The sequence below is a fragment of the Scyliorhinus canicula genome, chromosome 12, assembly GCF_902713615.1.
Source record: "Scyliorhinus canicula chromosome 12, sScyCan1.1, whole genome shotgun sequence".
NCBI classification, from domain to species: domain Eukaryota; kingdom Metazoa; phylum Chordata; class Chondrichthyes; order Carcharhiniformes; family Scyliorhinidae; genus Scyliorhinus; species Scyliorhinus canicula.
The window spans coordinates 34,373,045-34,397,435 of record NC_052157.1 but is presented as its reverse complement, the minus strand read 5'-3'; the positions used below and the strand labels follow the sequence as shown (position 1 = coordinate 34,397,435).

The 24,391-nt window shown below is 42.4% G+C and overlaps 1 protein-coding gene across 7 annotated transcripts in view; it reads right to left on the bottom strand.

Moving 5' to 3' along the window:
- Positions 1 to 2,339: 2,339 nt before the first annotated feature.
- Positions 2,340 to 24,391, bottom strand: part of LOC119974450 (myocyte-specific enhancer factor 2A-like) — a 268,490-nt gene continuing 246,438 nt past the window's right edge. For 4 of the 7 annotated variants that reach the window (XM_038813352.1, XM_038813349.1, XM_038813351.1 and 1 more), the window contains 3 exons: positions 20,840 to 20,954; positions 15,131 to 15,257; positions 7,530 to 7,839 (listed from right to left, as the gene is read on the bottom strand). In XM_038813352.1, coding sequence (XP_038669280.1) covers positions 7,530 to 7,839; positions 15,131 to 15,257; positions 20,840 to 20,954 — 552 coding nt within the window. Of the gene's footprint in view, positions 7,840 to 15,130; positions 15,258 to 20,839; positions 20,955 to 24,391 lie in introns of all 7 variants that reach the window. The other 3 variants (XM_038813354.1, XM_038813348.1, XM_038813353.1) reach the window with 1 other exon arrangement.

Below are 24,391 nucleotides of genomic sequence, written 5' to 3'. Positions count from 1 at the left end.
TGTGCGACCCGACAATAACCCTGCAATCCACACGCAAGTCAGCCCCTTCAAGTTACCGCGTGGACACAGCTATTGAAAAAGGTTTAAAGGGCCTGTAGACTTGAAGAAATTATGCATGTACAACAACATAAATTCAGAGGGTACGATGATCCTGAACACATACCAGCTGTGGAACTTGCCACACCTTTAGCAAGTTGTTCCAGTTCAGCTACAATGCAGACACCTACTGAACAAAGTAGAAAATGGGCAAGATATATCCTGTGCCCATAAACGACAAATAAAATCCAGCCAATTACTGCCTTACTGCATCTACTATCCATCAAGCCATCAATGACGTGCTATAAAATTCCCACAGACCCATCAATAACCTTCTGACCAAGGCCCAGTTTACAACCACAACCACTCGACTCCAGATCTCATTACAGCCTCAATCCAAGCACGGAGAAAAGAGCCTAATTCTAGAGGTGAGAATGACAGGCTTTGACATCAAGGCAGCACTTGACGAGTGGGGTACCAAGGGATCCTCATCAAATTGAAGTCAATGAAGGTCAGGGGGAAACTCCAAATCTGTGACCTCAAGCGCCTAGAACAAGGGCAGCAAGCACTTGAAACACCTTTGCCTTCAAGTCACACACCATCCTGACTTGGAAATATATTACCAGTCCTCCAGTAGTCAAAATCTTGGAACTTCCCACCGGACAGCACAGTGTGTGTACATCTACTATATGAATTGTAGCAGTTTAAGAAGGGGCAGCATGGTAGCACAAGTGGATAGCACTGTGGCTTCACAGCGCCAGGGTCCCAGGTTTGATTCCCCGCTGGGTCACTGTTTGTGTGGAGTCTGCACGTTCTCCCCGTTTCTGCGTGTGTTTCCTCCCACAGTCCAAAGTCGTGCAGGTTAGGTGGATTGGCCATGATAAATTGCCCTTAGTGACCAAAAAGGTTAGGAGGGGTTATTGGGTTAAGGGGATAGGGTGGAAGTGAGGGCTTAAGTGGGTCGGTGCAGGCTCGATGGGGCAAATGGCCTCTTTCTGCACTGTATGTTCTTTGTTATCTTCTCAAGGGCAATTAGAGATGGGCAATAACTATTGGCCATGTAAGCAATGCCTATATCGCACAAATAAATAGAAGACAAGTCATTAGTCACCACATTTGGTCACTACCCAAATAATGATGGAATAAAATAAAATGATATTTGCCAACAGATTAATATAATCTCTGGCCTGGATTATAAAAGGAGGGTGGGTGCAGGAAAAATGAACACTGAAACTGGTGCTGCACTTCAGGGAGTTGATCCATTGCAGTGAGCCACTTGAACCCAGATAAATCAACTGCTTAGCAGGCAGGCAAGACTTAATTTTCAGCAGGAAGTTGTAGCCGGGGATCCCGGTAAGTGATGAGGAGGTTCTGCCTGTGGTCAGGGTGGCAATGGTGCACGAGGCGGTCAAGGGAAGTCATGGAACATCAAATATTTCCTCAAGAGGCCTAGCGGAGCATTCCACCCCCTATCCCGCCCCTAGAACACACACCACCTCCTTGTCCACCACTGAATGCTCCACCACTCAGCCCTCTAATATTGAAGTCGGGACCTAAATCTGCAAACTCAGAAGGAGCCAAATTTCCTTCCTGCAGGTGTTCTGCTCACTTGCTTAAAAAGCATCGAAAGAATGTGATCTGATGTTGTTAGTGGCCTCCCTCATTAGCACAGCCGTCACCCCCATCCTCTTGGTTTCCATCGGGCGGGGTGGGGGGGGGGGGGGGGGGGGAAAGAGTTGAAATTGGAGCACACTTCTACATGGTTATAGTTTCCCCCCCACAACCAAGAACACAATGGAAGAGGGAGCTACAACAAAGTCCAACTACTCCTCCATTCTCTGAGGAAAATAAATTATGTCTCTAACCTTGGACAACAGATTTGGGTTCACTTATGGTACTGCAGCGATCTCTGGGTTCCAGGGTTATTCAGATTGTGATCTGAATGCCTTCTAACCTGTCCTCAATCGCACAAAAACAGCATTGTTGTTGTGCATGATCAGCACAAACATTTGTGTTTTTACAAGTTAACTTGCTCATTCATAAATTCTTTTCTAATTGTGTGTAAACCTTACAGGAAAGAATTAGAACAATTATTTTACCTCTAATGCTACTTGGCATTTTATTCTAAGTTTTAAAACATGTTCTCTATTGAACATGATGTGGAAGCACACTTCCTGCAGTTTGATTTTATTTGCCATTGAATCAGTGACCACATTGGGCAGCTAGGTTTAGCTAGAGAGCTTGGTCGGCCAGCTTTAGATATAAAGTGTTGCTGCTGTGGAAATGAGGAATTTCTCGGTTTGTTTTTAATATTTGTCCATTTATTATATATTGGTTTCTGTAAATCAATTCAAAGATTACATATTAAAATGCTCTATGTGGGAGAACACCAGAGCAATCAGAAAATCACACTATCGTGACAAAGTGTGTTGTGAAAACAATCCATATTGGCCAGCTAAGCGTTGCGAGACTGACCACAACTGAAATGAAGTACTTAACCCATGACATTTATGAGATATTCATCCCATGATATATCCATGTAATTCTGATCCATGATTGAACACATTGAGAAAACACCATGTAAATTTCAATTCATTACCAATTCTAATGATTTTAACTTACACTGAATAACTGACATGGACTCTCAATGCACAGTAAAAGCCAATATCTTTACTAAAGTGTGTGCAGGGTACAAATTTTTACAACAATCTCTAGCATAATTGTCATCATCCGATAAAAAGTTCACTTATCTTTGTATAATGAAGAAAAACAAACACATTCAGGGAAATTGCAGGTTAACTTAAAGTCTCATCAATATTTGTTTCAATGATGGCAACAAAGTCCAGCTTGTGCTGCCAACAGGCTTAAAGTTTAAACCGTGAACAGCTCCGGTGATTTCTACAAGTAACAAACAATTACCAAATACATCAGTTTTATAAAAGCCATTTAAAATATTTTGCAAAGCAGTGACTTGCACAGCAGAGGATAGAAAGTCTGTGCAAAAAGAAAATCATTTTTATTACCTTTCTCTTTGCATACTTTGTTTAGTTTTCCATAAACAGTGTCCGGAGACAGGAAGTTTGAGTTCTAGTTTACTGTCTCTTGTGTGCAGATGGACATCGCCTTGATAGATCCCTGGTTTCCACAGATAAGCATTGCATATGGGGATTGCACTGGGCCTGACTGACCCATATTATGTCATTTTCCATCTTTCAAGTTCTGTGAAATCTTTGAAGCACAATAGGACCAGCACATTGGTAACTAATTAAGTCAAGCCTAATGGTGCTTCCATTTATTTACTTCCCCCTTCACATGAGGTGTCTGACAATATCACATAAAATTTAAATTTCTATTAATTTAGGCCCATGGGACTGCGACACCAGTGAATAATTGTTATTTTAAAATTTACCCTGAGAGTGATTATACTTTTCCTGCCCACAGTATCGATGCTTTACATGATAAAAATGTGACACATCTAAATTAAAATGTAATGGTTGGCAGCAGAACACATTGTTATTTAAACTACAGTTTCTATCTGGAGCTGTGTGTTACAAACATGTAGAGTTGCTGTCTCAGGAGTATTGTAGGTATTTTTTCACTCAGTTGAAAGGCCACCATAGGGCACTATATGTTTGCTGCACTTGTGAGTTAAGGGACTTTTCTACTTACAATAGAACTGCCATAACTAATATCACTGGTAGGCATCTCACTATACAGCTATAGATTACTGGTCAGGATACAGAAACAAATAGTCTTATCATATGCATCAAGATACTAAGATAATTACACTATGCTTTCACCTTCCACTGACTCCTGGTCACATCCATCTCAAAAGATCAGCTAATCGTCCAAATTTTATTTTCCCATAGGAAATCCATCACTTATAATGTTTGTTTTCCTGGCAGTTAAATAATGTATCACAGGTTTTTAAACAGGTCAAAACTCTGCAAACAATGCAGAATTTCTGTTCTAATTTCCAAGTGTGTTTTCAAATAATGCACTTCCAATAGCTAAATATCACACGCAAAATCATTTAGCTTAGGGACAGGAAAACATCAAATCGAAAACCTTGAGGATTAAGAATGGGCAAAAAATGTAGCTCTTAATTTAAATCCCCATTATTAGATTGCAGAACTCAAACCTATTCTTCTTCCCAAACATGGCAAGTTATCGCAAATGCTCTGTCTTTTTGACCTAGCTGCACTTAATTTGCTACACACCTTCAAGCAGAGCAGTTGGCCGTGCCGAATCGGCAGAATCCTGAACGGATTATTATGTAGAAAGATGCTCAGCTCTGTTCAATTTATAGATTTCTTTTTATGGGACTGTGGTCATCAGCAATGGAACTGGCAATCATTGCCTTTCCATTGAGCACTTCATGCATTGTTTTTTCTCAAAGATCAGTGAAAATGTTTGCACAAGTACAGCATTTTCCTTCATTCAAGTGACTCTCTTCCACATCATTTCATTGGCTTTTAAAGGAGGCCCTAATCCAACCTGGCCAAAACCATTAAAGGGTTTTCAGTGTCAGTGCAAAAAGGTAAGAGATACATGAGGAAATGGTCTTAAACAGATGAAGGAAAAGGGTGCACTTAAAGAATAAGTTTAACTGATAATTAAATATACTAGTGAGGATCTCTTAATGTAGACACAAAATTATCAACTAAAGCAACACATGGTTCCGATATTAAACCATGCATACAGCTGACATAATTATGCAACATTAATGCCCATTATGTAGGACAATTGTTATCAATTGCACACAAGGAGACACAGTAAATGTGAAGCAAACTTCTTACCAGATGTACAGAAAATTTCATCTACATGCATAATTCAATAAAGCCATTTTTCAGTTCTGCAGATTACATATCTCCGCTGCTTCCCGGCAGCTTAAAAGAGGTCTGTTCAGCAGTGAGTGAGTGAGCAAATTAAAATTCCTACCATTGTCTCAGTAGCATTAGTCTTATTTAATCTATGAACGCATGGTCAGCCAATTAATATATGTGGAACCAAGGTGGGGGGAGCGGGATGGATAGAGAGTAATATGAGAAAGATCATTCAGATTTGAGTGTGCAAAGTGTTCATTCTATACGAGATTCAAGCACTTGGGAGTCATATACTCCTCAGACAACGCAATGAATCACTATTTTGAGGAAACTTAGATATTAAACTTAAGATATTATCTACAGAATTTATCTAAACGCCCAAGAGTTAGATTTCCTCCTCAGAAAAAAAAAATCAAAGAATGAATATTATGCCTGGATTTATTGCTGATAAAAGAACCAAAAAGCAGTAATGAGTACATTTTGTAATAACACAAGTCATACAGAACAATTTCTGTAAATCCAGCTTAAGTAGAACTTATACTAATGGCATGAGCTTTCAGCCAGTCATGTTAAAAAACAATTATTCTGCTTCACTCTTCTTCAAAAAAAAGAATGGAGTCTGTTATAAACCAAGTAAAAAGGTCATTCATCAGCTGCCACATTTTCACTATTGTGTGTTAGTGGATATTGACCAACATGGGCTGAATAGGTCAAATGCTTCCTTCTGTGCAGTAATGACCCTACATCAGGTTGCCAAAGCCAAAAGGCCCATTTTTGCTGGCAATCCTTTGGCAGAATGTTTTATTGAACATGGTGTCATCCTTTTGAAAGTTATATCTCAAGCCTTTCACAGATGGTGTTATATGATGGAGAAAAAATGGCAGAATGAAGGGACCAGTTCCTACAGTGATGTCACTAGACCGTGTCAGCAAACCATGCATCTCCATTTAATTTTTTAAAAAAACACACGTTGCATCACTAAATTACAATGCGTCGACTAGCCGTGAACATGACGGGTTTTGGTTCCCTTTGGTGCCATCAACTTTGGCTCACTTGGGAGTCATCAAGTCAGTCCATTCGAGGGGTACAAACCTTACTCTATTGCTCTATTTCTACAAGTGTGCACTCAGGCCTTCCCCTTTGATTGTCAAATCTCCTATTGCACTCACCACTGAACAATCCTTTTATTTTAAATATATAAAAGAAACCTTTTACATTTATTAAAGGTACTCACCTGCACTACTCCCTTTGCAGGTATTTTACTTTTTTTTATTAAGAACCACAAGTGTCTACTGTCAGTGAATTATCACAAAAGGCAGCTTATATCAGAAAAGTGTAATTGAATAAAGCAGTGGAATTCTATCCACAACAGTCTACAATATAAGGAACTTGCTTTCAAGTTTGTGCATGACAAATATCACATCGGGATTCAGGATCTGCTTTTTATATGTATAGTAAGTAAAGCATTACCATACAGCACAGAAATAACAATTATTATACACATTCACTGCCATTGAGGAAAATAAAACTTTTACTACTTTTTGCAAATGCCATATATAATAATTAAAACCCAAGGAAGTACAGCATATTAAACAAAATAGTAATTGCCAGTGGATACTCTACTCATTAGGATCTTGCCCTGTCAGGTTGGTGATAATCCACAAAAATATACTTTAATCTGGTGAACGTACAACAATACATTGTACACCGACACCAAAGGTGATATAGTTAAATGCTATATACACAAACATTTGGCTCAAATTCTCTTTACATATAGGTCAGCAAGTGTTCATGGCTTTTTAGGTTTAGCCTGCATTTAAAAAAAGCAAAAATTAAGCCAAGGTAACAAGATAAAACCATATCTAGAGAGCATCAACATGCAACTTTGGCATATATAAATAACTTCATAGCTGAATGTGTTTAAAATTATACAGTTCTATATAGTCAATAATAAGTTGGGGTATTATGTTTTCTTTTAATAAAAATATATGTGATCTGAATCAAATTTGGATTTCAGACATCAACATAAAAGAGCTTTAACTAAATTCCAATTATAACTTAATATATTAAGTTTCTCTTAATGCTATATTCACCAACAGTCTCCTCATTTCTCATGCAGGTACTTAATGCATGTTTCCAACGCACTTAATAAATTGTGTTGTCACTTTTACAACCAGTTTTTGCACATGCAGGAAGAACTGTTCACCCCTCAGCTCTATGCCGTGCAATTTATAACACTTCTTCAAGAGACGGAGACCCATGCCAGGTTCAATATCATAGATTTATTTTATGTACAGTATTGCTCTCTTGTTTCTTTCTACAGCTTCAATGCTACAAAGCAGAAAGTTTAACTAGCCACACCATTTTTATACACACACACAGGACACTGTCAGAATTGACAACCGACTGTCTTGTTTTTGCAAGCATGGTAGGATTGAATATAAATTTATTTTTTTGCAAACCAGTATAAGATAACAGCTAATACAAATAAGTGCCAGACTGGGACAGTGACTAAAATTTTAATGTGGGACACCTGCAAATATACAATTAATTTGCACTGTAGAGTACCTGATTAACTTATACATTTTCCATGTCCTTGTTTTAGATATGTAAGGACAGTTCTCTTGTAACAAAAGAGATACTACAAAACGGGAGCAAAGGGGGGCTTTATGTCACCCACGTGTCCATCCGCATGCGCTTTACGGATGGGCTTTCACGATCATCTGTGGAGGGTCTTGCGAGTCCAATGGGTGAATGGAAGTCACCCCGAGGGTCCTCGCGGTCACTTCCATCATACGAGCTGCTGGAGCTGCTCAGGCTATCGACGGGTGAGCGCCCCGTGTCGTGTCGGGACTGCTGAGGGAAACCTGAAGGTGTCATCCGGTCCCGAGGGGGCGAGGTTGGCTCCGATTTGATGTTGATGTTTTGGTTGGTGTTGATCGAAAGGTTTGAACCCTGAAGTGACTGGCTGTTAACTCTGCAGAAAATTAAAATAGCAGCTGATGTGAGCATGCCGACTCTTGCACATACAGCATAAATAATATATTTCACCAAAGATTATTGCTGTTTAAACCTTCTTTTTTGTTAAGCCCTACAAACATCAACCAAAACCATACTTATTGCTTATTCTCATAAAAATCTCAACACAAAACAATGACACTTAATTCTCTGATCTGTGAATTTCTGATTTCAGTAATGCCTATGTGAGAACGAGCCAAGTGTTGTCTCGGCACCTCCCCCTGCAATAGGAAAAATAAACCATAAACTCCCACTTTTACAAATTCTGTTCAACCTACTGTATGGAAACTGAAATTACATTGTCCCCTCACAGGAGTCCTTCGCCATAGTTGCCGCAGACCATGAACTAGAATGGAATCAGCGCTGAATCATTAAGCATTCCACAACCAGGAAAGTGGTTACCAGCAGCCCAGAGCAAGACCAGTGAAGGTCACAGGAGCGGGGGTGTTGAATCTTGAGTGACCCTCCTCAAGCTGCCATATGCAACAGGGGAAACAAAGTAGTTGTCACAGTGTTGCTGTGTGCTGGCAATGCTGCATTTGGATCTAGCTTCACGATGGAGATCTCACACCCCGGTGAAATTACATTTTCAGCAGCAACTGGCAGGAAAGCCATTGTGGGAAGAGAGGGAAAACTGTAAAGTAATATTAATTATCATCATTTTGCTACAAGACTTTCCAGAATTGTATCAGTACGATCTAAGAGCACATTATTACTGACTTACCTTTCAGTCATAAGTAAGGGAATGGTTTATGTAAAGAATTTGGGAGATTGATCACCACAGTAAAATAGCTGAAATCCACTTGATGGAAAAAAATCAGCCCAGGAATATTGTCCCTTTAAACTTTTGCACTAAGTCAGATGATCTTCTCCATGCCTCTCTGATCATCAGTTCCTTGACTCCAGAAAGAAAAACACTAAAATGAATCCATTCCATTCTGGTGCATGGTGAAAGGTTTGCTAGTGTCACAAGGGAGGGTTTAAACTAGTATGGCAGGGGGTGGGTACCGGAGCAATAGGTCAGAAGGTGAAAGCATTGAGGGAGAACTAGGGAATAGGGCCAGTCTGGCTCTGAGGACGAGCAGATAGGGAGATGCTGATGAAAACAGCGGATCTGGTGGCCTGAAGCGCATATGCTTTAATACAAGAAGTATTACGGGTAAGGCAGATGAACTTAGAGCTTGGATTAGTACTTGGAACTATGACGTTGTTGCCATTACAGAGACCTGGTTGAGGGAAGGATTGGCAGCTAAACGTTCCAGGATTTAGATGTTTCAGGCGGGATAGAGGGGGATGTAAAAGGGGTGGTGGAGTTGCGCTACTGGCTAGGGAGAATATCACAGCTGTAGTACAAGAGGAGACCTCAGAGGGCAGCGAGGCTATATGGGTAGAGATCAGGAATAAGAAGGGTTCAGTCACAATGTTGGGGGTTTACTACAGGCTTCCCAACAGCCAGCGGGAGATATAGGAGCAGATAGGTAGACAGATTTTGGAAATGAGTAAAAACAACAGAGTTGTTGTGATGGGAGACTTTAACTTCCCCAATATTGATTGGGACTCACTTAGTGCTAGGGGCCTGGACGGGGAAGAGTTTGTAAGGAGCATCCAGGAGGGCTTCTTAAAACAATATACAGACAGTCCAACTAGAGAACGGGCTGTACTGGACCTGGTATTGGGGAATGAGCCCGGCCAGGTGGTAGAAGTTTCAGTAGGGGAGCATTTCGGGAACAGTGACCATAATTCAGTAAGTTTTAAAGTGCTGGTGGACAAGGATAAAGAGTGGTCCTAGGGTGAATGTGCTAAATTGGGGGAAGGCTAATTATAACAATATTAGGCGGGAACTGAAGAACCTAGATTGGGGGCGGATGTTTGAGGGCAAATCAACATCTGACATGTGGGAGGCTTTCAAATGTCAGTTGAAAGGAATTCCGGACCGGCATGTTCCTGTGCGGAAGTAGGATAAATACGGCAAATTTCGGGAACCTTGGATAACGAGATATTGTAGGTTTCGTCGCAAAGAAAAAGGAGACATTTGTCAGGGCTAGAAGGCTGGGAACAGACGAAGCCTGTGTGGAATATAAGGAAAGTATGAAGGAACTTAAGCAAAGAGTCAGGAGGGCTAGAATAAGTCACGGAAAACCATTGGCAAATAGGTTAAGGAAAATCCCAAGGCTTTTTACACGTACATAAAAGGCAAGAGGGTAGCCAGGGAAAGGGTTGGCCCACTGAAGGACAGGCGAGGGAATCTATCTGTGGAGCCAGAGGAAATGGGCGAGGTACTAAATGAATACTTTGCATCAGTATTCACCAAAGAGAAGGAATTGATGGATGCTGAGTCTGGCGAAGGGTGTGTAGATAGCCTGGGTCACACTGAGATCCTAAAAGACGAGGTGTTGGGTGTCTTGAAAAATATTAAGATAGATAAGTCCCCAGGGTCGGGTGGGATCTACCTCAGAATAGAAAGAGGCTAGCGAGGAAATTGCTGAGGCCTTGACAGAAATCTTTGGATCCTCACTGTCTTCAGGTGATGTCCCAGAGGACTGGAGAATAGCCAGTGTTGTTCCTTTGTTTAAGAAGGGTAGCAAGGATAATCCGGGGAACTACAGGCCGGTGAGCCTTACGTCAGTAGTAGGGAAATTACTGGAGAGAATTCTTCGAGACAGGATCTACTTCCATTTGGAAGCAAATGGACGTATTAGTGAGAGGCAGCATGGTTTTGTGAAGGGGAGGTCGTGTCTCACTAACTCGATAGAGTTTTTCAAAGAGGTCACAAAGATGATTGATGCAGATAGGGCAGTGGATGTTGTCTATCTGGACTTCAGTAAGGCCTTTGACAAGGTCCCTCATGGTAGACTGGTACAAAAGGTGAAGTCATATGGGATCAGGGGTGAGCTGGCAAGGTGGATACAGAACTGGCCAGGTCATAGAAGGCAGAGAATAGCAATGGGAGGGTGCTTTTCTAATTGGAGGGCTGTGACTAGTGGTGTTCTGCAGGGATCAGTGCTGGGACCTTTGCTGTTCGTACTATATATAAATGATTTGGAGGAAAATGTAACTGGTCTGATTAGTAAGTTTGCAGACGACACAAAGGTAGGTGGAATTGCGGATAGCGATGAGGACTGTCAGAGGATACAGCAGGATTTAGATCGTTTGGAGACTTGGGCGGAGAGATGGCAGATGGAGTGTAATCCGGACAAATGTGAGGTCATGCATTTTGGAAGGTCTAATGCAGGTAGGGTATATGCAGTGAATGGTAGAACCCTCAAGAGTATTGAAAGTTAGAGAGATCTAGGTGTACAAGTCCACAGGTCACTGAAAGGGGCAACACAGGTGGAGTAGGTAGTCAAGAAGGCATACGGCATTGAGTATAAGAATTGGCAAGTCATGTTGCAGCTGTATAGAACCTTAGTTAGGCCGCACTTGGAGTATAGTGTTCAATTCTGGTCGCCACACTACCAGAAGGACGTGGAGGCTTTAGAGAGGGTGCAGAAGAGATTTACCAGGATGTTGCCTGGTATGGAGTGCATTAGCTATGAGGAGCGGTTGAATAAACTCAGTTTGTTCTCACTGGAACAACGGAGGTTGAGGGATGACCTGATAGAGGTCTACAAAATTATGAGGGGCATAGACAGAGTGGATAGTCAGAGGCTTTTCCCCAGGGTAGAGGGGTCAATTACTAGGGGGCATAGGTTTAAGGTGCGAGGGGCAAGGTTTAGAGGAGATGTACGAGGCAAGCTTTTTTTACACAGAGGGTAGTGGATGCCTGGAACTCGCTGCCGGAGGTGGTGATGGAAGCAGGGACGATAGTGACATTTAAGGGGCATCTTGACAAATACATGAATAGGATGGGAATAGAGGGATACGGACCCAGGAAGTGTAGAAGATTTTAGTTTAGACGGGCAGCATAGTCGGCACAGGCTTGGAGGGCTGACGGGCCTGTCCCTGTGCTGTACTTTTCTTAGTTCTTTGTTCTTTTCTTTGAAACTAGTAATAAAACAATTACAATGTCAAGAAACCAAGATTCTTGTGGTTCAGATTGCTGTCAGTCCACATGACAACATCATGCTCTCAGTGTAACAAAACATTGATCTTGGAATGCGCAGGTAAGTGGGAAATCAAGAATTCCTGAAAGGGATTATGTGTAAGGATGGTACAAAACTAATATGAGCTGGATCAGATTTTCCCTTCTGGCTCTTGCTTCTTGTGATGCAAAAAAATCTGCAGAGGGTCCTTCTGGTAGTGTGGCGACCAGAATTGAACACTATACTCCAAGTGTGGCCTAACTAAAGGTTCTATACAGCTGCAACATGACTTGCCAATTCTTATACTCAATGCCTTGGCCAATGAAGGCAAGCATGTCGTATGCCTTCTTGACTACCTACTCCACCTGCGTTGCCCCTTTCAGTGACGTGTGGACTTGTACACCTAGATCTCTCTGACTTTCAAAACTCTTGAGGGTTCTACCATTCACTGTATATTCCCTACCTGCATTAGACCTTCCAAGCACTAGATGTGGAGTAAAATTAAAGTGCAAATATATGGAAAATTGACACATCCATCAGTCAAAGAATATTATTTGCAACTGCTTCTGGGGCTGCAGCAAGTTGAATATCAATGTAGGAATTCAATAATGGCATTGTACTAAATTTAAAATATACGTACCAACATTATTTTATTTCCAGATATCCTACAGAGGGCCAAGGACCTTTCATCTTTCAAGATGCAGAGTTGATGTCAGTATCTTTTGAATTAGGACCGTGTAGATTAAGCGATGCTGAGATCTTCTTATTCACAATAGATGCATTTATCAATGTCAAGGTTGATAACCATTAGGGAAAGGTTAATGGCTGAACAAATGAATGCCTGGCTAATGGAAGCTTTTTGTTTTACAAAACTGTTCCATGATGGATAACAGAACCAAAGGTACTGTTAATAACATTGCTGAAAGGAGAGTCATGCTTTTGGTTTTAAAACAGTTATGCTCTAGGAAAGAATTTTGGGATTGTGGTAGGTTTAAGAATGTCTTGGAAGGTATCAGTGACACTGCTGCTCTACTTCCTGAAACAGAATTAATAAAGAAAACAAAAGAGATGTAGGGGCAGGCAAACTCGGAGCTAGCAACTTGAAACACAGCTCTGGCCGCAGAGCTGGAAGTTACAAATGCTGGTTGTTCCCTTTTTGTGGTGAAGATTTGGAGCTATTAATCAGGAAAAATGTGATGCAAAAAAATCTGCAGAGGGTGCATGGTTTATTATTTCTGTCCATGTGAGCAATAGGGACAGCAAGGCCCTAAACTTGTAACCAGGGGTCCACAATTTCTATCTCTCATCACTCTCTTTCTCAAAATCCAGTATAAGAGCTCTCCTCTCTAGCAAGTCTGAGAATGGTTCTCTTGGGATTACAGAGAAGTAAAGTCAGACCACGTGCTGAAAGCAGGATTTGATGCCAAATCAAGTCTCTCTAGAGGAAGATAGAGGCTTGGGTGCCAATCTGGAGCTAAAGGCCCAGTTTGATGGGCACTCAGGTTTAATAAGGAAGTCCACATAAAGAAACAGATATATGCACAGCCCAGTAGACCCCTACTGGGTTCCTGTTCTGGTTGGTGACTTACTGGTTGACCTTTTATACAGTGGTTAGTAGAGACCCCCTGCTCCTAGCGGGGCAGATCGTATTCCGCAAGGATCACGGGGTAGATAATCATTCCCATCCCGTAGGTCCCATGTGGACTTTTAGATTAGGCGTCTCCAGAAATTCTGCTGCCCATGAGTAAGAGATTTCCTAAAGAACCAGGATTCTGACTGAATGACTATAAAAAAAGACCATTACCAGCTGAGAACGAAATAATCTAATCTGGCAGCATAAGATGAAGAGAGTGCACCTCCAGATGCAACGACCGCTTTAACCTTTGCCCTTCATCCTCATTATTTTCTTCCACCCCCACCTACGGGATGGGAATGATTATCTACCCCGTGATCCTTGCGGATTACGATCTGCCCCGCTAGGAGCAGGGGATCTCTACTAACCACTGTATAAAAGGTCAACCAGTAAGTCACCAACCAGAACAGGAACCCAGTAGGGGTCTACTGGGCTGTTTTTGTGTCTTGTGTGTGTGGGTAGAGGATGGGGGAGTCTGGTATTCCCTCGCCGCTAACTAGTTGTTTTATTGCATATTCTATATTTGTTCTGGTTATAAATAAACACTAATTGTGTTTAAACCTACAAACCTGGTGACTGTAATTATTGAAAAGTCAAGGGCCAAAGATCTCCAGTATTTTCATAAGAATTATTATTTAATTCAGTAGTTAGTTCTGTAGAAAAGTCATATTAGACTGGAAACATTAACTCTGTTTCTCTCTCCACAGGTGCTGCATTTCTTTGTTCATTTCAGATTCCCAGCATCGGCAGGATTTTGCTTTTTAAAATTAAGTGCTGCTATGGCGCAGATTAGACACCACCTGAATTTAGGTTCCAGAAACTTACCAACGGGTCTACAAAAACCATCGTAAAAGGAAAGAGAATCAAAGAAACTTTGGATCTTGATGCCAGCATCCAATTTCCCTCTGAAAACCTACTAAATATTTTCCTTGGTGCGGAAGTACAATAGATGGAAGCACACAAAGTCTAGCCCAGAATCAGTAGAGCTCGGGAAAGGTTAAATCTACTGAAGTTTGAATAGTTAAAGAGATGGTCACTGAAAGCGAGCTTGTCTACTTTGATGCAGGGACTTCCTAAATGTAAGAAATTTGAAGTTTTTTTTAATAAAAGATGATTATTTAAATTTTCCTATTTATAATTCCCATTTTGGAAAATGTGGGTTAATGATGACTCCCAAAGTAGTGGGGCCAAATGCCATTTTTTATACACGCGCTCAGTGCCTGCAGCATTTAGATCTCTTGTAGGCATTAAAGTTGAGTTCAATCACATCCCCCATCCATTATCCACACTAATTATTCAAGCCGAGTTATTGGGTGGGAGCCAGCAGCAGGAACTTTGGCTTCTTCTTCACATCTGTAGGCCAGGTACAAAGGCTGCTTGGGATGCTGCCAACTCTGCTTAGTTAGGATCAGCTAATATAGACTGGGAATCAAACCTGGGCCCATCTGGATCTCCATGCCTCAATATCATATGGCATTTGGCCAAAGATCAGAGACATTCCAATAACAATATGTTGATATTAATTTTTGATTTGAATTCCTGTTAATAATGTAGATAACTTTCAATCAAGCCGTTATTAGCAATGCCGAACTTACATTAGTGAGCTGAGGGCAGCTGGTCCAAGATGGTGTTGCTGCCAAGCAGACACTGGCCCTAGCGACAACCCCCCCGGTGAGTTGAATCCTGATAGTGCAGTCAAGTCAGCGCTGGTTAGTGAATAATCTGCCAAATGAAATGGAGGAAAAACTTAATTTTTGAATTAAAAATGAATCCTCAGCTTTAAATAGTAAAAACTCCATTGAGCACTGAAGAACAGAAGCGTAATTTCATTTTTTGTTCCCCATGAAGAATTATTCTGCAATATGGTTATATTAAATAATTTCAAGAATTGTTAATTAACAGAAGTCATTCGAACAGGCCTGGGTAAAATTAGACAGGTACAATTATATACTGAAGTTGTTTCCAATCTGAAATATTTTGTAGATGGAGAAGCTAAAACCAATTCATTTCAATATCCAGGAGTCTGTTGTTGTATTTCTGACCTTACAAAGAACAACTCGGTTCAGAAACAATTTCATTGTGTTAGATTTGGGTCAAAGTTGAGTCTAGAAGAGTCGTTGACTCATATCTTTCCCGTCACATAATAATAATAATAGCTTATTGTCACATGTAGGCTTCAGTGAAGTTAGCGTGAAAAGCCCCCAGTCGCCACATTCCGGCGCCTGTTCAGGGAGGTGGGTACGGTACATAACTGAGCAGAATTGAGCTTTCTGAACTAAAGTGAGACCAAGGTACTATCACAATTTTCTGAACATTGATTTTTGGAAAGCAAGTTTGTTCCGAATATTTTAGGTGCAATAAGAACATAAGAACTAGGAGCAGGAGTAGGCCATCTGGCCCCTCAAGCCTGCTCCGCCATTCAATGAGATCATGGCTGATCTTTTGTGGACTCAGCTCCACTTTTCGGCCAGAACACCATAACCCTTAATCCCTTTATTCTTCAAAAAACTATCTATCTTTACCTTAAAAACATTTAATGAAGGAGCCTCAACTGCTTCACTGGGCAAGGAATTCCATAGATTCACAACCCTTTGGGTGAAGAAGTTCCTCCTAAACTCAGTCCTAAATCTACTTCCCCTTATTTTGAGGGGGGATGGGACGTTTCGGCGTGGCCCATTCGGCGTGGCCCTTTCGGCGTGGCCCATTCGGCGTGGCCCATTCGGCGTGGCCCATTCGGCGGAGGAATTTTTCGGCGGAGGAATTTTTCGGCGGCGGGACAGGCTTCAGAAAGACAGGTTAGTGCAATGAGCAGACATTTAATATCGGTCTTGCTCTTAGTGAATAGCATGCCCGCAGGTCCTTACTATTGGTCAGTGAATTTTGTATTTACCTTGAACGATCATAAAGAAGGTGAGTGTTAAGCTCTGATGATAATTCTATAATAAGAACTACAAAGCAAATTTTGACCTTTTTCGACTCCAGTTTATTGTGTTCAGTAATCATTCCTCCACAACAAAACAGTGCCTCCTGTATCCCTATCCTTGCAGTTTATTAAATAATAAAACCCCAATTCTAACTTAAACTAGGGAACATTAACTCTTTCCCAACAGTGAGGAAGTATTTTATGTTTAACCCAGAATAGTCAAATTTCTTAAGGTTAGAAATGGATTTTGTAATTTCAATAACCAATAGGAACAGCTTTGTTTTATTGCCTTCCAATTTTAAAACTGATTATTAATTCTCAGATCTTCATTTAAGTTTCTTTCAAGGCAGATATCAGCTAGCTCCATTATTACTGGAAAAATCAATAGTGATTTCTAAATGAAGTTTTAAAATTACCAATTGAGAAACAATTCAACATTAATCATGCTGCTTTTGAGACATTCTGAAAATAAGCGGACAGGCGGCCCAGTTCAGGGGGACAGCAGCCGGCGAGGTGAAGTGGACAGGCGGCCCAGTTCAGGGGAACAGCAGCCGGCGAGGTGAAGCGGACAGGCGGCCCAGTTCAGGGGAACAGCAGCCGGCGAGGTGAAGCGGACAGGCGGCCCAGTTGACAGCAGCCGGCGAGGTGAAGCGGACAGGCGGCCCAGTTCAGGGGGACAGCAGCCGGCGAGGTGAAGCGGACAGGCGGCCCAGTTCAGGGGGACAGCAGCCGGCGAGGTGAAGCGGACAGGCGGCCTGGTTCAGGGGAACAGCAGCTGGCGAGGTGATGCGGACAGGCGGCCCAGTTCAGGGGGACAGCACCCCCCCACCCCCAAGGTTTAAAAGGTTTATTCAAAACCTTGGAACCATTTCACCTTTGCTCCAGAGAGGGGAATGGGACGTTTCAGCGTGGCCAATTCGGCGTTTTAATGAAGGTTTTTAAACTAGGTTTTAAAAATATTTTTAAAAGTGACGCCGAAATGTCCTGACGCCTAAACGGCCACGCCGAATCAGCCAATTATTTCCGACGCCGAATCGGCCACGCCGAATGGGCTACGCCCATTGTAAGACCTACCAAAAGGCATTACCTCATATTTGTCCAGATTAAACTCCATTTGCCATTTTTCTGCCCAAGTCTCCAACATATCTATATCCTGTTGTATCTTCTGACAATCCTCAACACTATCTGCCACTCCACGTCTGGAAAGACATTGCTTGATTAGGGATAGTCAGCACGGTTTGTGAGGGGCAGGTCTTGCCTCACAAGTCTTATTGAATTCTTTGAGGAGGTGACCAAGCACGTGGATGAAGGTAAAGCAGTGGATGTAGTGTACATGGATTTTTAGTAAAGCATTTGATAAGGTTCCCCATGGTAGGCTTATGCAGAAAGTAAGGAGGCATGGGATAGTGGGAAATTTTGGCCAGTTGGATAATGAACTGGCTTACTGATAGAAGTCAGAGAGTGGTGGTGGATGCCAAATATTCAGCCTGGAGCCCAGTTACCAGTGGCGTACCGCAGGGATCAGTTCTGGGTCCTCTGCTGTTTGTGATTTTCATTAATGACTTGGATGAGGGAGTTGCAGGGTGGGTCAGTAAATTTGCAGATGATACGAAGATTGGTGGAGTTGTGGATAGCGAGGAGGGCTGTTGTTGGCTGGAAAGAGACATAGATAGGATGCAGAGCTGGGCTGAGAAGTGACAGATGGAGTTTAATCCTGAAAAGTGTGAGGTTGTCCATTTTGGAAGGACAAATATGAATGCGGAATACAGGGTTAACGATAGGGTTCTTGGCAATGTGGAGGAGGAGAGAGATCTTGGGGTCTATATTCATAGATCTTTGAAAATTGCCACTCAAGTGGATAGAGCTGTGAAGGAGGCCTATGGTGTACTAGCATTCATTAGCAGAGGGATTGAATTTAAGAGCTGTGAGGTGATGATGCAGCTGTACAAAACCTTGCTAAGGCCACATTTGGAGTACCTTGTGCAGTTCTGGTCACCTCATTTTAGGAAGGATGTGGAAGCTTTGGAAAAGGTGCAAAGGAGATTTACCAGGATGTTGCCTGGACTGGAGAGAAGGTCTTCCGAGGAAAGGTTGAGCGTGCTAGACGTCTTCTAATTAGAACGGAGAAGGATGAGGGGCGACTTGTTAGAGGTTTATAAGATGATCATTGTTTGAGTGCTAACCTGAAGGTGTTTTTGTTTTATCACCTCGAGGCAAGTTAAAATTTTGCGAATCAGCAATTAACACCAAAATTGTATTACATACCAGACATGTCTCATCAGCACAGCACCCATTTAGCTCCCAATAAGTACTTGAAAATGAAATGAAATGAAAATTGCGTATTGTCACAAGTAGGCTTCAAATGAAGTTACTGTGAAAAGCCCCTAGTCGCCACATTCCGGCGCCTGTTCAGGGAGGCCGGTATGGGAATTGAACCCGCGCTGTTGGCCTGCTTTAAAAGCCAGCTATTTAGCCCTGTGCTAAACCAGCTCCGACTTGCTCTCTTACCAAAATAACCCCCTACATGTGTTAATGTGTTGCCTTCAATTATGTAAAAGTACGTTAGTATAGTTGTTAAGTAATTAAGTGCATTGACCTTAATGGTGAGACAGAGTGTTTACATTATTTTCGTGAAGTATAATACAGACCAGAATTCTCCGCTGTTGCGATTTACTTTTGCTGCCGACGGCGTGTGGTGGCTTCAATGGGGAATCCCACTGACAAGCAGGAAGACAGAATGCTACTACCAGCGAATGGTGAGCCGCCGACAAACACGCGGTTGGGTAACCGGAAAATCTAGCCCATAATATATATATATATATATATATATTTGCAGCATTTCCAAGTCTCTTATTTTTGTCTTTTAATTCTTCTGATAACATGCCAACATTATAACACAAGGAAATGCCATGCGTTTTCTACAGCTCCACAATCTGAAATCTGCCTCTCGATAATTTTTATAGAAAACAATTTATACTCAACAAAAAGCGCAAAATAATCATTGAAGAAAATTGGGGATGGAATTTAAAAACGTTATTCCTTTTTCAAAGAAGTAGACTGCACTAATTTTCTCTTTTGCTAAGTAGGTTAATTAATGTTGTACTCTTCTGACCTGAAGCCAGAAACTTACAAGCTGTTACGACTAACCTCCATTTGACTTGTTTTAATTACCTGGATTTAGCTATTCGGACCACTACCCCACAAGAAATATATGAATAATAGTATCTTTCCCATTATAGTTTTTCAGAATTAGCTAGCAAATTACAGCTACTTTCCATAATTTGCAAATAGTGATGAAAAATCATCTTCATTTATTTCATTAGAAACAGCACAGATCGCCCCCCCCCCCCCCCCCCCCTCCCACTCAATAGGCAGAGTGGCTCAGTACCATATAGTGCCTGTTAAGCATGAGATAATAGAACATAGAAAAATACAGCACAGAACAGGCCCTTCAGCCCATGATGTTGTGCCGAACTTTTGTTCCAGATTAAGAACAAATTAATCTACACCCCATCATTCTACCGTAATCCATGTACCTATCCAATAGCCGCTTGAAGGTCCCTAATGTTTCCAACTCAACTACTTCCACAGGCAGTGCATTGAATGCCCCCACTACTCTCTGGGTAAAGAACCTACCTCTGACATCCCCCCTATATCTTCCACCACTCACCTTAAATTTATGTCCCCTTGTAATGGTTTGTTCCACCCGGGGCAAAAGTCTCTGACTGTCTATCTATTCCCCTGATCATCTTATAAACCTCTATCAAGTCGCCCCTCATCCTTCTCTGTTCTAATGAGAAAAGGCCTAGCACCCTCAACCTTTCCTCGTAAGACCTACTCTCCATTCCAGGCAACATCCTGGTAAATCTCCTTTGCACCTTTTCCAAAGCTTCCACATCCTTCCTAAAATGAGGTGACCAGAACTGTGCACAGGACTCCAAATGTGGCCTGACTAAGATTTTGTACAGCTGCATCATCACCTCATGGCTCTTAAATTCAATCCCTCTGCTAATGAACGCTAGCACACCATAGGCCTTCTTCACAGCTCTATCCACTTGAGTGGCAACTTTCAAAGATCTATGAACATAGACCCCAAGATCTCTCTGCTCCTCCACATTGCCAAGAACCCTATTGTTAACCCTGCATTCCGCATTCATATTTGTCCTTCCAAAATGGACAAGCTCACACTTTTCAGGGTTAAACTCCATCTGCCACTTCTCAGCCCAGAAATAATAGGTAGTATTACCAAAATATTCCATTCCTGTAACCTGGCTGCATACAAAATTCAAGCAAGGCCACTTTACCAAAGAAGAGACCAATTTCCCAATAATTGTACTTCAGTACAAACAATCATGCATGTGAATGAATATTGTTCAATTACCAGTGTTGTATGTCGAGTACAACAGACCATGTGGTGGTAGACTTGGAGTAGTAACTGACACAACTGGAGTTGCCAGAGCCTGTGTTGACTGTGAACTGCTTATCCTCTGTACATTCTATAAATTAAAAAAAAAGATAGTTATTTAATACAAACGTATGCTAGAACTTTCCGTAGGCAGAGTTGTACAGGAATTATTGGACAAGCAAATTTATTTTCATTTTCTCCATTCAAAAAAAGCTGTTAGTGATCTAAATCTCATTAACTCACTACATTCACAGGCACAAAGATATTTGTCACAAAAGCAAGAAATCTAATTTTATATTTTGTACACTGAAGTTATTTTTGCAACTGAATGCGACCCATAATTTATAATAGATGAACATGCTGTATTGAGGATTATTCATTGTGCAAAATGGGACGTAATGGATCATGTTTCCTCCACTTGTAATATGGAAGAATAAAGCAAGACACACTCCAATTCTGCTCCGGTTTACAATGCAGCCCGCCATTCATTCATTTATTCATTCATTCTCCAGTTCCCCGTCAGGCCACCAGGTGGAATGGTGCACAGAAGAATGGTCGAGCGATCTGAAATCCTTCCTCAGTTTTCCTGTTGAGGATTTTAGTCAATTGCAGAGAGTCTTTGACAGCATCACATACCAGTCAATTGCTGAATTGACAGTACAAGTGGGAGACAACTGGATACATATTTGAATCAGAGGAAAGTACAAGTCCAAAAGGGAAGAATAGGACATTGTTTTTGATTGCTCCTGCAAAGAGCCAGCATAGATATCATAAAATCATAGAACCTCTACAGTGCAAAAGGGGGCCATTCGGCCCACGTCTGCACTAACCCCACCTACGTCCATGTCCCAACCCGATCCCCATAACCCCCATTAACCTTTTGACACTAAGGGGCAATTTAGCGTGGCCAATCCACCCAACCTGCATATTTTTGGAATATGGGAGGAAACTGGAGCACACAGAGGAAACCCAAGCAGACACGGGGTGAATGTGCAAACTCCACACAGACAATCGCCCGAGGCCAGAATTGAACCTGGGTCCCTGGTGCTGTGAGGCAGTAGTGCTAACCACTGTGTCACCGTGCAGCTCCATGAGGAATCAGTGGTCTCCACCTTCTTTGTTGTAAACATCAATAGTAGACCTGCTGCAATTTTCCATCAACCCTGTGTAAACAGGCTCCCTGTGCATAGTGGTCGCAGTGTTGGCATGATGCTGTGTGACTGACAGAGCAATATAACCAAGGCAAGCTCCACAGCATGGACAACACAAGTGCATTCTTCAAATACTACTTGTAGCCATCAAGAAGAATCAGCACTAGCGCTTTAAACAATGTGCAGCCAGCCACTCTTACTACTTGATGACAGTGGAAACAGGACCCAAATGTAATTGCTAGTCTGTGCAGAGTTGGCTGGTGTCAGGCTGAAGAGTACAGGGGTACTATCATCAGCGTGGTTTTGACCAGGTTTTTTCCTCCTGTGGAACCCCCACCATCAAGACACGCACATGAACAACGACCTACACAATCAAAGAATCAAAAGGGAGAGAAGCAAGAGGGGGCAAATTGAAAGGAAGGTAATTTAACCAGATTAAAAGGCAAGGGTCGTTAGTTAATAGCCTTATTACATGCAATGTTTAAATAAGAAAGACATTATTCCAAAATGATGTTAAAATAACATACCAAAGTGGGTACGGTCCAATGGCTACACGGCGCAGGAAAAGCGGTTCATCGCAGCACAGTGTGGTCGATAATAGCCGGGAGATCCCGGGAAACCTTGCGATGTAAATCCCGCCCATTGAGAGGGGGATCACGTTTTGGCAAATTTGCATATTAGAGCGAGACAGTAATTCTCACTCTCATGCGCAGATTCCCAAGGTACCCAAGACTATGGGATTCATCCCTTCGCCTCGGAGACCTCGGGCAAGTGCCATTCAGCATAAATGGGGACTAGATAGAACAGCACTTGTGGGGATCTTCTAGGGGATTGAAGGCCCCCAGCTGCATGGCCCTTGGGCAAGGTGGTGCCCTAGCAGTGCCATCTGGGTACCAACCTTGCACTGAAAAGGTCCCCAGGTGCCACTGCCAGCTTGGCACTACCAAGGTGCTAAGCTGGCATTTTTTGTACGCAAGTGATCAGGCCAGTGGTGGGGGAGGGAGAAGATCGGGGGTCACTTATGGGGTCTTGGACATCATTAAAAAAGGCGTTGCGATCTCGCTATACTGGACAGTTCTGCCGAGCAGAGCTCCCCAATGTACAGAATGGGGCTATGTGCGGCCTCGGCTGTGAATCCCCATTCAGGCCCCTTATACAAAATGAGTCATGTTGAATAGCCATGTGTTTCTTAGCATTGTGAGTGCCAGGAAACATGTGGCCAGACCCGCTCACTGTGGGACTTGGTTTCCATTTGGTTGAATCGAGCCCAGTAACACAAATATACTAGACAATTTTGTAACTTTTGTTAGTGTGGTAGATTTCTAAATCAAGAGTGGGATTAGTAGCCTACAGCCATACTAGTCTGAAAACGACTGATCACGTCTGATCTTGTAAGAGTGGGATTAGTTGGCTGCGGGCGTAAATCTCTTCATGGCTACAAAATCTCACGAGAAGCCAAAAGGGGATTATCACCGGCAGGATTTCAGAACGTGATCTCCCTGGGCCCTCCCCAATGACGCAATCAGGTTTATGCCCAGGAAGGGCGTGAATCTGATTTGCATCAATTTGAATGTATTATAATAATGTTTACCATGGTTAATGTCGCGCCATCAGCCCTCAGTCAATCATCCCATCCCGAGAAGGAGGAAGGAGGTGAACACCACTGTCTCCAAATATGACCAGGGAGTCCAAGGGATCAACGATCACTGGCCAGTTCTGTAGTATGGGGGTCCTCTGCGTGTCCGGTGGGGGGGGGGGGGGGGGGGGGGGGGGGGGGGAAGGGTCAGTGGTTACCAGAATGGGGTCCACAACTAATATGGGTGGTTCTGAGATCTGCTGCTTACGCCATTTTAAATTTCTTAGCAACAATTTGTAACGTGGGGGTATGGGGCAGCTGCGGACCACATGGGATGGGGGCATGGATATGATGAGGGTCAAGGAGGCGGGCCTAATGGCTGGGTAGATGAGACTCCAAAAGAGAAGACAACACGGTGTCAAGCCTTGAAGGGGGGGGGGGGTCATTCCAGAGACTCAAGCGTGTCAAACTCATTGGCCATCAAGAGTTAACCCTCAACAATGTCAGCTGCCCACAGTCTCAAAGTCAAGGAATTACCAAAATAATTCAAAGTCAAGAAAATTTCCTCCCGTGGCCTCGTGGTATAGGTCATTAACTGGTACCATTAGAGTGATGCCTTCGGGTTCCCAACTCAAAACCTACCACATTCGATGGTAAAAATTGTCCAGAGTGTGCTAATACTAAAAATGTTACTCGGGAAATCCAGGAAATTATGCATAGCATTCAGAAAACCACTTCTTAATCATCTTTTGGTTTAAGTTTCATTTGCTCTTTGTTTTTGTTTTGGGCAGTGCCCCTGTT